Source organism: Giraffa tippelskirchi, chromosome 4 (assembly GCF_054371585.1).
Source record: "Giraffa tippelskirchi isolate mGirTip1 chromosome 4, T2T-mGirTip1v1.2.pri, whole genome shotgun sequence".
Taxonomy (NCBI): Eukaryota; Metazoa; Chordata; class Mammalia; order Artiodactyla; family Giraffidae; genus Giraffa; species Giraffa tippelskirchi.
Window position 1 is genome coordinate 186,248,461 of NC_137278.1, and position 15,274 is coordinate 186,263,734.

Consider the following 15,274-nt stretch of genomic DNA (forward strand, 5'->3'; position numbering starts at 1 on the left):
CAAAAAGTTGCATTGTTCTAATTAGAGGAACGTGTCTAGTTCTTCTAGGGAGTAGCTGGGATGAAGCAGCCACTTTTTCAGACCCCTTCCTAATCCACACAAATCTCATTGATGTGCTTCTGTGTGTTTCCTCTTTCCTTTTTCAATCTACCTCCAAGCAATTCTTTCTCACTTTCATTTGTGGGTTCCTCTTTTGTTGTTATTTAGTCACTAAATCATGTCTTAACTGTTTTGAAGCCCCATGGACTGTAGCCCACCAGGCTTCTCTGTCCATGGGATTTCCCAGATAAGAATACTGGGGTGGGTTTCCGTTACCTTCTCCAGGGGATCTTCCCAACCCAGGGATTGCACCCACAGCTCCTGATTGACAGGTGTTTTCTTTACTACTGAGCCACCTGAGAAGCCCCCGAATGCTTAGTCGCTCAGTCAGTCAGTTCAGTCGCTCAGTCGTGTCCAACTCTTTGCAACCCCATGAATTGCAGCACACCAGGCCTCTCTGTCCATCACCAACTCCTGGAGTCTACCCAAACCCATGTCCATTGAGTCAGTGATGCCATCCAACCATCTCTAATTCTTTTCGATCCCATGCACTGGAGCCTAGCAGGCTCCTCTGACTATGGGATTCTCCAGGCAAGGATACTGGAGTGGGTAGCCAGTCTCTTCTCCAGGGTAGCCCCTATCTGCCCATAAAATATTCATGTTGCCTAAGGCTTTTTGTTAATCCTCATCTCAAACTAAACATTCTCTTTGTGTTCTTTTATACGCTTTCATGGTTTCAACCACAAACATGCTCACATTGCTAATCTGACTTCATTTTTTGACTCTAAAGGCTTATTTTTAATAGCCCACCTAGCATCCCTACCAGTGTACTGTCAGACTTAAAATATTAAAGCTGAACATCCCTTCCTAGTTAAATCTCTTCTATTTTATTTAAATCTCAGTGAATTGAGTCAAATTCATTTATTCAGTTGACTCAGGCCAGAAAATTGGGAGCTATTCTTCTCTTCCACATCTCCTTTATGTCCCATGTCTTATCGGTCTCTAACTTCTGTAGATCTTAACTTTAACTGTCTTTCTTATTCATTCCCTTGATCTGATGTCATTTGCTACTGTCCTTTTTTTTTTTTTAAGGAATTTGTTACCTGTAATCACCTCTGTTCCTTTGGCTTCTTAAGGAGTTTTCAGGTAGCCTGTCTCAGTCATCCTGATCCATCTTCTACAAGTCAACAAGAGAGATTTTGCTGAGGCTAATCTGATCATATCTACTTAATTATTTGTGTCTCCTGATTGTTTTCTTAGTCTGGCTTTGTCCCACTCCTCTAGCCTCATCTCTCACCACTTCCAGCTTTTTCAATTCAGTTCAGTCACTCAGTCGTGTCCAACTCTTTGCGACCCCGTGAATCGCAGCACGCCAGGCCTCCCTGTCCATCACCAACTGCCGGAGTTTACCCAAACCCATGTCCATCGAGTCGGTGATGCCATCTAACCATCTCATCCTCTGTCGTCCCCTTCTCCTCCTGCCCCCAATCCTTCCCAGCATCAGGGCCTTTTCCAGTGAGTCAGCTCTTTGCATCAGGTGGCCAAATTATTGGAGTTTCAGCTTCAACATCAGTCCTTCCAATGAACACCCAGGACTGATCTCCTTTAGGATGGACTGGTTGGATCTCCTTGCAGTCCAAGGGACTCTAAAGAGTCTTCTCCAACACCACAATTCAAAAGCATCAATTCTTCCACGCTCAGCTTTCCTTATAGTCCAACTCTCACATCCATACATGACTACTGGAAAAAGCACAGCTTTGTCTAGATGGACCTTTGTTGGCAAAGTAATATCTCTGCTTTTTAATATGCTGTCTAGGTTTGTCATAACTTTTCTTCCAAGGAGTAAGCGTCTTTTAATTTCATGGCTGCAGTCACCGTCTGCAGTGATTTTGGAGTACAAGAAAATAAAGTCTCTCACTGTTTCCCCATCTATTTCCCATGAAGTGACAAGACCAGATGCCATGATCTTCGTTTTCTGAATGTTGAGTTTTAAGCCAACTTTTTCACTCTCCTCTTTCACTTTCATCAAGAGGCTCTTCAATACTTCTTCACTTTCTGCCATAAGCATTGTGTTATTTGCATATCTGAGGTTATTGATATTTCTCCCAGCAATCTTGATTTTAGCTTGTGCTTCATCCAGTCCAGCATTTCTCATGATGTAGTCTGCATATAAGGTAGATAAGCAGTGTGACAATATACAGCCTTGACGTACCCCTTTCCCTATTTGGAAAGAGTCTGTTGTTCCATGTCCAGTTCTAACTGTTGCTTCCTGACCTGCATACAGATTTCTCAAGAGGCAAGTCAGGTGGTCTGGTATTCCCATCTCTTTCAGAATTTTCCACAGTTTGTTGTGATCCACACAGTCAAAGGCTTTGGCATAGTCAATAAAGCAGAAATAAATGTTTCTCTGGAACTCTCTTGCTTTTTCGATGTTCCAACAGATGTTGGCAATTTGATCTCTGGTTCCTCTGCCTTTTCTAAATCCAGCTTGAACATCTCGAGATTCACGATTCACATACTATTGAAGCCTGGCTTGGAGAGTTTTGAGGACTACTTTGCTAGCATGTGAGATGTGTGCAGTTTTGCGGTAGTTTGAACATTCTTTGGCATTTCCTTTCTTTGGGATTGGAATGAAAACTGACCATTTGCAGTCCTGTGGCCACTGCTGAGTTTTCCAGATTTGCTGGCATATTGACTGCCGTGCTTTCACAGCATCATTTCCTTTGTTCCTTAAAGTAAAACAAATCTGTGCTTCTACAATTAGCTTGACTAATAGAAGGTGAAATAAAACTATTATTAATTACTTTGTTAAACATTTTTCTGCTATTTAATCCCGAGGATATGTATATATGAAATAATTGATTTTTCAAACTCAGGTGACTTATGATAATATAGGCAACAATGGATAAGGTAAAAGTTCATGATAATTTATCCAAACATATAAACTATATTGTCAGAAAATGCTATCATAGGAAATTATGTGGTGCTTTTTTGTACACTTCAGAAGTCATATTTATAGTTTCCATTTTTTCTGTTGTTTATATACTATATAGATTTGAAAATAGTTCAAGTTATCAGAGTGCTCAGTCTGTATTATAGCAGAAGGGGTGTCATAATATTTTTAAACATTGCTTTATAACAATCATAACAAATGCTGTTAGAATAAAATTATTTGTTGGAGCATAAATATTGGAGAATGTATATTTTACTATAATCACATCTGGGTCAAATGGAATAATTTGATAATCACCTTTTGATACTTAAGTTGAAATTTAACTCAAAAAGGAGGTAAAATTTAAAAGGGCTAAAATTTAAAATTTACACTCTTTTTTACTTTCAGTTTTTTGGTGGGACTTGACTTAGTTCATCATAATTTTTGGAGAACATTTTATTTTGAAAGTAAGCAGTGATACAGTTTGTTCTGCTAAATCTTGAATTTACTTATTTTTGTGTAGCTCATCAGTGGTATCCAGTTGCCTCCCAGTTATCAAAACAAAGCTGATACCCTAGTGATTGTAGAAATTTTTGGGGTTCCAAATGATCAAATGAAGCAGCAGAGTCGTGTAATTAAAAAAAATGGTGAGCCTCTAATATATTTTATTGATCAGTCTATTAGACTTCATGTTTGAAAGCTTCAAGATTATGTATTGATAGAGTTTTGATACATATTTATTTTTCATAAGGCAAAGCTTTTGCATTATGTTCAAGATGACCAAAGTATTATATGCAGCAAAAAATTTGATAATGACTTAATGTTGGTTAGATATCGTTTCAATTACAGATACAAAAATGTATCTTACCTGAAGAAGTAGTGTTTTTTCCATTTTTACTTCCTCTTTATGTTTCCTTGTTTGACTGATTAAGAGAGAGATTTTGATGGCCTCAAATCTATCTAGCTGCCAGCTTCTGTGTAAAATAAAGAGCTTAAGATTTCTCTAATACAGTGTGTTGCATAGTTTTACTTGACAGCTTGAATTATTTTAGATCAAAGTTCTGTGGCTTCTGACTCAGTATGCCATAGAAACATGCTCATAACAGTATTTGGATTCATAAATCAGTCATTTTTGCCAGAAGGGAAATGTAGGAATGAAAGAAGTGACTTTGGTGAGATTTTCAGTGTGCCAGCATCTCATGACAGTTTACATAATACAATACTAACACTATTATTTATTCTCTGAAGTTGAAATCATTAAGAACATTAGAAAAGTATAAATTCTTGGGGTTGACTGTTAAGTCAGATAGTCAGAATCACCCAGGAAGAGAACTTGCAGCTGATCCTTTGAGAGTAGAATCTTCTTTGAGTGAATATTCCCAAAGTATAGTGGACTTCATTTCAGAGTCTAGAAATATGCTCCAGGTTGAATGGCATGGGCAGAGAAGCAGGTGCAGTTTGAGCCATCTTTTTCTTCTTTTGTGATAATTCCCTCCAAATCCAATGTTTGCCTCCTCCCAAACCCCAAATATTCCTCCACCTCAGCCCCTAGGAACAAAGGAGAGAGAAAAGATTTGGAAAGTTTTATTACCTCATCCTGTGTTATCGTTGGGAAGGGATATTAGTAGTGACTCACTCACTGTCTTATGTGGCTCCCCTTAGAGTTGAAATGGCTGTGTCAGGAAATGGTAACTGCTAACATCAGGAAGCTTCTAGTAACCTATCCCTTGCTCTCTCCATTCCCCTTACTTGAGTCTTCATGACTAAATGCACAGAACATTAATTTATTCCATGCACCCCTTATGTAATACTGTGATTTTCGCTCCCATTAGAAATTTGATTGCATCCCTGGTTTTATGGGAATATACCTACAAAAATTCAGTGTGGTTCACCAGACATTACTGAGCCTGTCATGTTAAAAGCCTGATTCTAGTATCAAAAACCTTAAAACCTCTATTAACTGCATTCTTATATATGCCCCAACTAATTCTATTATAGATAGTTTATAGTTCAGTATGGAATATGAGATGTAAGTGAAACTGTTACGAAAGAGTCATTAGTGCTTTAAAGAAAGTACAAAGAATTGTGTGGAAGGGGCAAATTTGAAGATGGTTCTTGGCAAATGAGTAGGACTTTTTTAATAGAGATTGAGGATAAAGGAATTTTCTTTCTTTCTTTCTTTTTTCTCCATTTTTGGCCACACTTTGAGACTTGTGGGATCTTAGTTCTCTGACCAGGGATTGAACCCAGGCAATGGCAGAGAAAGTGCTGAATCCTAACCACTGTTCCTCTAGGGAATTCCCCAGGATAAGGGAATTTACGGCAAAAGTAGTAATATGTGTGCTAAAACATGGAGAAAACAAAATTCAAACATGTTAGCAGAAAGTACAATTGTTCAAGTACAGTATACTTAAGAAAGATTAGTTGTGAGATAAAATGAGAAATTTACTTTGGGGATGGCTATGGAAAATCGTGAAAGCCGTGACACAGTATTAGAAACTTTCTTTTCTGTATAAAATGAATAAAATTAAAACTTTTAAACAGGGCCATAAAGCACTAAGAACTGAGTCTTAACAGAGATCGTTTCTACAGAGTAGAGAGGGAAAAGTGTGAGAGAAAGAGATGAGAAATACAGGAGAGTCAGGATGTGGTTTCATAGTGATAGGATGCAGAAGTCAAGTCTTAAAGAAGGGCTGCACCATCAGAAAAGGAATGGAGGACGCACACGAGGAAGACCAGCAGGACTGAAAGTGTTGATAACCGGGCAAGAAGGGTGCTGAGATCGCTCAGCTACTAGGGTGATGGAAGTGCGTTGAAAGACATGAGAGTCTGGGAGGAAAACAATCACGTTTGTGTACAATAGGGAAGTGATTTTTTTAGAAACATTTATTCATTTGGTTGCATCAGGTATTAGTTGCAGCATGGAGTATCTTCCTTGCGTCATGTGGGATCTTCCCTTGTGGTGCTGGACTCTCTAGTCGTGGCACAGGCTCTGGGATGTACAGGCTGCAGTAGCTGCAGCACTTGGTGTTTCTAGCTGTGGTGGGTAGGCTTCGTTGCTCCAAAGCATGTGGGATCTTAGTACCCTGACCAGGGATTGAACCTGGGTCTCCTGTATTGTAAGGTAGATTCTTAACCACTGGACCACCAGGGAAGTCCTGTGATTTTTAACTATATTTGTAATTATCAAATTAGTTGTTTTTTTTTTATACTTTGACAACTGAAAGGACTTTCACATATATCTATGTATGATCTTGTGTGTGTATAAAGAGAGAGTATGGTCAAGCAGGGTTAGAAGACAGAGAATAAGTCAGTATAAGAATTTTGTGCAGGCATTTTGCAGTGTCTATAAAGATTTCACTCTTAAACTTGTTTCCTGTACTTCACTGAATTATTTCTCTGTTAGGGCAAGGTAAGATGATCATTATTGCAATGTGAGTCAATTCGTTTAATATTTTCACTAGCATTGACTGCATCCTGAATTCCTACCTAGTAAATGTGCGTTTGTGACCACAGATACATCATAGAAAACATAGATATGGTATAATTAGTCACAGATGCTTCAATATGTGCTGAAATATGACACAAAGGACAAATCTATTGAGGTAGTAGGTATAAGATTGCCTTTGTACATGAAAAACAATGCACTATTTTTCCCTGAACATTTTTTTATTAAAGTAAGAGCATTTATTTGATCTGGATGAGAATTACTTGGTTCCATAAAATTATGCTTAATTTTTATCTGATTTGGGTCACATTGTGATGCAATTTGGATTTCTTGTTTGGCAGGAGAGTATTTGGGATGATCTGTTTCGCTGGGGACATAGATTACTCATCAATTTTGGATTTGAAAATAAGCATTTAATCAAAAGAAGGATCAAGAGCTGACTTTAGAGCAAACATTAGTGAGCTCTCAGTCCAGCCACTGTCTGTAGAGTTCTTCCCAGATGTCCTGATCTAGAAAAATGATGTTATATAACTTCCTGTTGTTTCAAGTTCTTTGTTGATAAAATGCTTGAACATAGCAGTCATATTGTATAACAGTTACATGTTTCGGCTGTGAAATCAGACACCATTTGTTTGATTTCCTGCCCCACTACTTAATGGCTATTTCTGTGAAACCTTTTGGAGGTTATGAAACATCTTTGTGACTCAGTTTTCCCATCTGTAAATGTGGATAGAGATAACCCTGGTTGTGAGGATTAAGTGAGATTATCTCCTTAAAGTTTTTAGAATATTGCCCAGCACTTGTAAACACCTAATAAGTAGTATTATTGCCAGTATTATTTCTTTCTCATTGGGTACATTAAAGATTTAAGTCCTCTAAACCATCAGCTTTCATTATTACTATTAAAGTGTTAAAAATAAGAATTTTAGAGAACAGATATTAAGCATTTTCCCCTAGGAACAGTGTTTGATTTTTTTTTATTCTACCTTTTCCTTTATATTTCAGCTTTTAATCCAAGATGGAATGAAACATTCACATTTGTTATTCAGGTGCCAGAATTAGCATTGATTCGTTTTGTTGCTGCAAATCAAGGTTTAATAGCTGGAAATGAATTTCTTGGACAATATACTTTACCAGTTCTATGCATGAACAGAGGTAATATTCTGAAAAGTAAGATGACTGTGCTAATATTTATGTATAACTTGAGTTTAGCAAACAGACTCTTTGATATACCAAACAGCTCTCTTCATGACAGTCAGATATGTGAAGGGAAAAAAAAAATATATATATATATATTGATATAGTTCTTCCTAGTGGAATTATGGAAATATGTTCTGATACAGAAGGTGGGAATGGGGACTGGGAATGCTAGGAAGACTAATTAGACAAACTAAACTTATATGAAAGTTTCTCTGCGTGGGTTATAGCTCTTTTGTTTCAGTTAAGAGTAGGCATGACTACCATGAAGAAATGAAGGATGGGAACCATTCAGAAGGGAGAAGCAGTGACTCTTTTTTTCCACCTGAGAAGAGACAGGGAGCCCAAGACTCTTATCTTGACTCTTTTCAGAGCTGCCTTGCAGTCACCTCTCTGGGGTGATTTACAGTGTGCTCTCGATTTTACCTTATATTTACTTTTCTAGTACCATCTGAGATGTACCTAGGAAACAGCCTTTCTGAAGCAGAAGGGTGATGGCTAATTTTGGAGATGCTGCATTTTCAGGGAGGGGGGGAAGTATGAGCTGTGTGGTGCTTAGTATGAAGTTGGGGTAGAAACTTCAAGTATTTTATTTTGGAGGAAAATGAATATACATAATGAAATATAGCTGCATAGTCCTAGTTTTTATATGTACTTACTTTATTATTTCTTGCTGGGAAAGATTGAAGGCAAAAGGAGAAGGGGGACGCAGAGGATGAGATGGTTAGATAGCATCACCGACTCAATGGACATGAATTTCTGTCACAAACAACAGACACCACAAGACTTGACATGAGACAGTCAATTTATATCTACCCCAAGTATGAGATTCAGGAGAATACAGTGCATTTTTATAGTTAACACTGTAACAGTGGAAAATATTTTGGGCATCCCTATAGCCCAACTCATGGACATGAATTTGAGCAAACTCCAGGAGATAGTGGTGGACAAAGGAGCCTGGCATGCTGTATAGTCCATGGGGTTGCAAAGAGTCAGACACAAGTTAGCGACTGAACAACAAACAACAAAGTATGTTATTTCTCAGGAGCCCTATTGGGGCCCCTGCTGATGAATATATTTTTATTGTGTTAATCAGATGTGATTCCTTTTGCAGGTTACCGTCGTGTTCCTCTGTTGTCCAAAATGGGTGAGAGTCTTGAGCCCGCTTCCCTTTTTATTTATGTCTGGTACATCAGATAGCAACTCGTGGTACTTAACATAGCATTAGCTTACACATTGCAATAAAACAGTTTAGAATGAATGTCTAGATATTTTTTCTTTTAACATAAAGAAAAATAATTATTTTGAAGTACTGAGCAAATTCACTTTTAAATATGCAAACTAGAGCAGTGGAAACAAAACAGAAGCTTCAGCAGGTCCTGACTCAGTGTGACATCCTTGTCAGCCAATTTCTCTTGCCCCTCTGCTCCTGAGGCTGCTCTTTCAACTTGCTTGTATCATGTTTAATTAGTAGCATTTACACATTTCTAAAATATGTCTGAGTGAATAAGATACGTTGGCAAATATTTGGAGGTATAAAAGAAATGTGAAATCTAAGAGTGTTTTAACTTCTAGACACCCACTAGTGCATATTGTAGTGGGAAGGAATTGGATTCCAGGTGCTTAGTACCTTTTTACATCCTGGAGAGTAATTTGCCCTTACGCTCTCAGACTAGTTTGCGGATGCTGTGCATTGGGTACCCTGTGATTGGGTACCCTGTAATTATACAGACATTTTTATGAGTGCATATGATTTTGATTTGCATTCAAACTGCCTTCCAGACTCTGTATCTTTAAAAGTGATCTGCTACGGTGGCTATGGAGAAGGCAATGGCACCCCACTCCAGTACTCTTGCCTGGAAAATCCCATGGACGGAGGAGCCTGGTAGGCTGCAGTCCATGGGGTCGCTAAGAGTCGGACACGACTGAGCGACTTCACTTTCACTTTTCCCTTTCATGCACTGGAGAAAGAAATGGCAACTCACTCCAGTGTTCTTGCCTGGAGAATCCCAGGGACGGTGGAGCCTGGTGGGCTGCCGTCTATGGGGTCGCACAGAGTCGGACACAACTGAAGTGACTTGGCAGCTCGGTGGCTTACATGCTCAGATCTCGGAATGAATTTGCATTGTGTCTGAATCTGCTTCCCTTGTGGCTCAGCTGGTAAAGAATCTGCCTGCAATGTGGGAGACCTGGGTTTGATCCCTGGGTTGGGAAGATCCCCTGGAGAAGGAAAAGGCTACCCACTCCAGTATTCTGGCCTGGAGAATTTCATGGACCATATAGTCCCTGGGGTCGCAAAGAGTTGGATGCAACTGAGTGACTTTCACTTGCCTTCTGAATCTGCACTAAATGTACATTGAATTTCTTCTCTTGGTCAGATTTGAAATTCCTGTGCTATTTCATATACTGGGCTTCTCACCATCAGCATGGTTTTGCTTTACTAAATGTCATATGTAGAAGAATATGGTTCAATATTAACTGTTTTTCAAAAAACCAAGCATACTAATACTGATTCTACCACATTGTTGCATGGCAATGAGGTGAAATCACCCAGTAAAATTTTTGACAACACAGAGGGCCGTTATAGGTATTTGTTGAAATTAAATCTGACTTTATAATTAAAACAACAAAAATGCTCTTTGTTTATGATTGTTAATGCATTATCACTTGATAGCCAGAATAATACACAAAAAAGTCATCTACCATGTTTTCCTACTATCATGGTTTAGCCCCAGAACTAAATATTTAAAATAAACGTGCCACTGGGAATTGAAATACCCAGGCCCACAAGGAGTCGGGTATCCCAGATTGCTCAGTGTATAATCATCCAGATCCTCCTTCATGGGCTGTCAGGAGTTAAGACCAAGAGACAGTCTTCTCACTGGGCTTCCCCAGTGGAGCGGTGCCTGTAGTACAGGGGACTCCAGAGATGCGGGTTCGATCCTTGGATTGGGAAGATCCACTGGAGTAGGAAAGCACTGGAAAAAACTGATGGGCTGAGGAGCCTGGCAAGCTGTAGCCTATGGACTCACACCAGAGTTGGGCACAACTGAGCACATGAGCCCAGTGTTCCCAGGGGGAATATGAACAGCCAGTTCTCACAGGAATGCTTCTCTTTTGCCAGGTTACAGAAGGATTTTATATTTATTTATTTATTTATAATGCTTTTATTTTATGAAAAAGCTAATTTCAAATCTCCCTGAAAACTAAGCCGGATACAAAGTCTTAGTGAAGGAGGCCTGGTGGATCTGTGTGCAAAAACGTGGCTGCTGTCCTTTGGCATTCCAGATTCAGGAAGAGCCCTTCAGAAGGCCTCATGTGTGCATGTATTAGTAACCTGAGCACAGAAATAGACTCTGGCATCTACTCTCAGATACCCTTCAGCTACCAGAGCATCCTGTCTCTTCAGCAGGTCATTCTTTCGTAAGGAAATTACTTCCACAAATTCTCCATCTCCTGACTTTGGCTTAGGCCTTACATTTTCATTATCATCTCCACTGAGAGTTATGGTAGAGATGTGGGTGTTGCAACTAATTTGGCAAACCCAGATCCATACTATGGCTGAAGAACATGCAGCGTTACCCTTATAACCAGTTTTCTTCCTCAAGCTCCCGAAGAGCAGCTGCTTCTGGGCTTTCTCTGTCATCCATGAGACCCGGGGGAATTCTTGGCAGTAGCCTCCCATTGGTGGTTGGAACTGCTTCACTAGAATGATGCTTTCCTAACAAAGGGTTCTTTGAGGCTCTGGGGTAACTGCCACTTCCATCACCCGACTATCCTCTGGTTGTATACTTTTGCTGTTTCACAAGTTCTTGTGTGACCAGTAGGATCCCTGTAAGTTGTTTTTTCAAGCATGATCCATTCCAGAAGGATCTTATTTAAATCATTTACTATTCAACCTAATAGCAAGTGGCCTGTTTTGCCCATTAATGCAAGGCTTTCGCCTTCTGTAAACTCCTAAAGCCTTTTGAAGATTTGGAATTCCACGAGAGTTCAAAGGCTTTCATCAGGTGAATATTGTAAGAGTTCCTTAATTCTTGAAGCAGAAAGAACTTATTTCTCATTTATACTGAAAAGATTTAAAATAAGGAAGAAAAAAGGATCTTTCCTTTTCTCACTTTACTTCAGGTACCACTCAAACTCAGCTCACTAACTTTGAAGACAAAATCTTTAATATCCCACAGTACGTTAGAAATGCAATTTTGAAAGGAAAACATTAGATTATTTTATTTCCCTTCCAGTAATCTTGGAATGTCTTTAGGCATGTTTGTTTTCATTTTATGTGCATTATTTATCATTTATATTACCCTTTAAGTTAAACTGGTACCATTATTATTATTATTACTATAATTATTTTCTCACAAGAGCTTTTAACAGATACTACCCATAGAAACTCCACTGCCAGGGATGTTCTTACATTAGAGAAGACTGGAAATGGTGTGAAAAGCCAGCTTTGACTTATTTCTAAGCCTAAGTCACTTGTAGAAAAATAATAGTGTTGGTGAGGGGAAGGAAACAAGAAACAGCTAGAATGAACCTCTAGGCTGTGCTAACAGAAGATCTTTTAGCTTTTAAACTCTAGTTTAAGTGTCACTTCCTCAGGGTGGCCATCCGTGACCTCCTAGATTAGGTTACATTCCTCGGTTTATGTCTCTACGCACCTGAGTAAAGTGACAGCTAGGAAGTGACTGCTCTGTCAGAGAGGCCTCGGTGTTGCTAGGAGCTGGCCTGATACTCACAGTCAGGCTACGGTGTTCGTCTGCCAAACGTGAACAATTTCACATCAACACCCACCAGGGCCACTGTGTGACCACGATGGATAAGGAGAAAAACAAGACCAGTCTGTAAGTCTGTAACCATGGCGGAGCACCTGACAGAAGCATGAATACTGTCCAAACACAGAAGTGCCAAACACTCCTGGGGAAACGTAAATGACTCTTGGATTCTTCACCTCCTTCCTTGAGCCTTCTCTCAAATCATCTAACACAAGCCTGAATCCAATAGTAAGTCCTTTGCTGAGACACTCCATGGCTCTTCCTTTGTGTATCTCCCTTGTTGCAATGAGGAGTCAACCCACTGAATGTGTTTCTTGTGGTCTTTGGCTAGAGGTCATTCACATAAACCTGGGCTCTTCCTTTTGTTACTCTCATTACCTTGTAGTGATCAGCGACAGGAAAGTTTTGTTATGGCATTAATTTTGACCTTTATTTTTTTTCCCTTGCTTCTGGTTGTTTGGAACTTCAAATAGAAAACATGCAGATCACAGTCTAGACTTACCTTGACTTTTGTTTGGGGGATGGTGGCCACTGGAGGCCACTGATACTGGTTGCTCTTAAGTTGCCCTATTTTTGAAAGAAGTGTGGAAGAACTGCCTAGAGCTGTAAAAAGGAGGTCTTTACTTAAATTTTGGGTAGGGAGGAGTATATGGTGTCTTGAAGGATGCAGACACGTGAATCCCAGATTCCACTTGAAAACTTAATGCAAATTTCAGGGGTTATTTGGGAGCCACAAAGGCAGGAAGCTCATGTTGTGGACTAGGATTGAGAAAATGGATTTGCTTACTTTTAGTGAAGCCCTCCTGGGCTTGAACAATGAACATTTTATTGAGAGACTATATGAATTAGATTCTATTTTCAGGAGTTATTGAAATTCCTTGTTTTTTGGTAGTATCTAAACATTTGCTGAATTACATTTCTTTCAAGGTAACAACAACCCTCTAGAAATATTTGTACCAACAAAGCTTTCTTGTGATGCATTCTGGATTCTTAGGCCATAAAGTTTGAGTCCCCTGTAGTATTTGGAGGTAAGCTATTTTTACCAGCCACTAGAAATTTCCATTTAAAACATCAAAGGGGTGGATTAAAGTGGAATTTGAGCTTATGAGAGATTGGTCTTCTGTGTGTCTTGCATTCTTACACATCAGCTAAGCACGTGGTAGTGGTGGAAGTTGGTGTTAGATTCCTTAAAAACCTACATATTTGCAGGGACCAGTGCTCTCTGTCTATTTTCCATTTCATTTGTATACAATTTAACCCTTAAAAAAATTATTTGTTTATTTGACTGTGCCAGGTCTTGGTTGCGGCATATGGGAACTGGTTTCCTGACCAGGTATCAAACCTGAGGGCCCTGCATTGAGAGTGCACCGTCTTAGCCACTAAACCACCAGGGAACTCCCTACAATTTAACTTTCACACTTGGTGTCACTAATCCTATTATTCTCCCAGGACAACCCCTTTTCTAATGTGATAGTTACATCTCTGTGATATTAGCAGTGCCTACGATGTATCTGATATTAAATAGAAATTAGGGACTTCCCTGGTTGTCTAGTGGTTAGGACTCCCTACCTTCACTGCCAAGGGCCTGGATTCAATCCTGAGTCAGAGAACTAAAATCCCACAAGTCAGGTGATGCAGCCTAAATGAATAAATACAGAAACAAACAAACAGGAATTAACTTAAATCCTTGCAGCGATCTTAAATTTTGTTGTTAACAAAACAAGCTCAGAAACATTGAATTGCCTAAGGTCTATAGTGAATGACAGAACCACGGTAATTAATGCAAGGTAATCTGGAAAAAAAAGTTGTTAAGTCATACAGTATACAAAAATTAGCTCAAGTGGATATCAGACTTAAGATAGTTTTTTTACCAGTTTATTTGCCGTTTTTGTTTTTTTTTTTTTTTGTGGAAAAATGGATCTTTGGGGTTTCCTAGTCCATCATTTTTGCTGATGTCATTCTTCACCAGTAGTATTAACATATTCAATTGGTATAATGATTTTATTACAAGTTAATGAACCAATATTGGCACTAAGACATTATTGTTAACTGAAGTCCATATTTTATTCAAATTTCCTTAGTTTTTACCTAATACCACTTTTCTGTTTCTCGGTCCCATCTATGATTCACATTATATTTACTAGTCTTATTTCCTGAGGCTCCTCTCGGTTGTGACAGATTCTCAGTCTTCTGTTTGTAATGAACTTGCCTGTTTCAAGAATGACTAGTCATGTATTTGGTAGAATGTGTGTCAATTGGGTTTGAATAATGCTTTTTCATGATTAGATGGAGGCTACAATTTTTGGAAGGAAGACCTCAGAAGTAAAGTGCCTCTTTCATAAAATCTTATCAAAGGTACCTTCTCCACATGACTTTTCACTGTTGATATTGACCTTTATTACCTGATTGAAGTAGAGTTTGTCAGGTTCTCCTCTGTAAAGTTCTGTTTCCCCTGCTTTTCATGCCATAGTCTTTGGGAGGAAGTCACTGTGTACAGCCCACAACTAAAGAGTGGGAAGTTAGTTATGTTTCACTGTCTAGAAGGCAAAGTGTCTACATACATTGTTTGGAATTCTTCTACAGGGGAGATTCATTTCCCTCCTCCCGCAATTATTTATTTGTTCAGTCATTTATATCAGTATGGGCTCATGTTATTGTTGTTCAGTTACTAAGTCGTGTCCAACTCTTTGCAATCCCATGGACTGCAGCACCCCAGGACTCCCTGCCCCTCACTACCTCTTGGAATTTGCCCAAGTTCATGCCCATTGAGTCGGTGATGCCATTCAACCATCTTATCCTCTGCTGCCCCCTTCTCCTTTTGCCTTCAATCTCTCAGGGTCTTTTCCAATGAGTTGGCTCTTCACATCAGGTGGCCGAAGTATT

At 39.2% G+C, this 15,274-nt stretch overlaps 1 protein-coding gene and 1 pseudogene across 46 annotated transcripts in view; one reads left to right on the forward strand and one right to left on the reverse strand.

Annotated features, from left to right (window-relative positions):
- Positions 1-15,274, forward strand: part of PLCZ1 (phospholipase C zeta 1) — a 347,938-nt gene that overhangs the window by 326,747 nt on the left and 5,917 nt on the right. For 44 of the 46 annotated variants that reach the window (XM_081592321.1, XM_081592293.1, XM_081592297.1 and 41 more), the window contains 3 exons: positions 3,495-3,618; positions 7,425-7,574; positions 8,731-8,877. In XM_081592321.1, coding sequence (XP_081448447.1) covers positions 3,495-3,618; positions 7,425-7,574; positions 8,731-8,816 — 360 coding nt within the window. In that variant the 3' untranslated portion in view covers positions 8,817-8,877. Of the gene's footprint in view, positions 1-3,494; positions 3,619-7,424; positions 7,601-8,730; positions 8,878-15,274 lie in introns of those variants that run through there. The other 2 variants (XM_081592299.1, XM_081592285.1) reach the window with 1 other exon arrangement.
- LOC145544591 (ADP-sugar pyrophosphatase pseudogene) lies at positions 10,921-12,476 on the reverse strand (annotated as a pseudogene).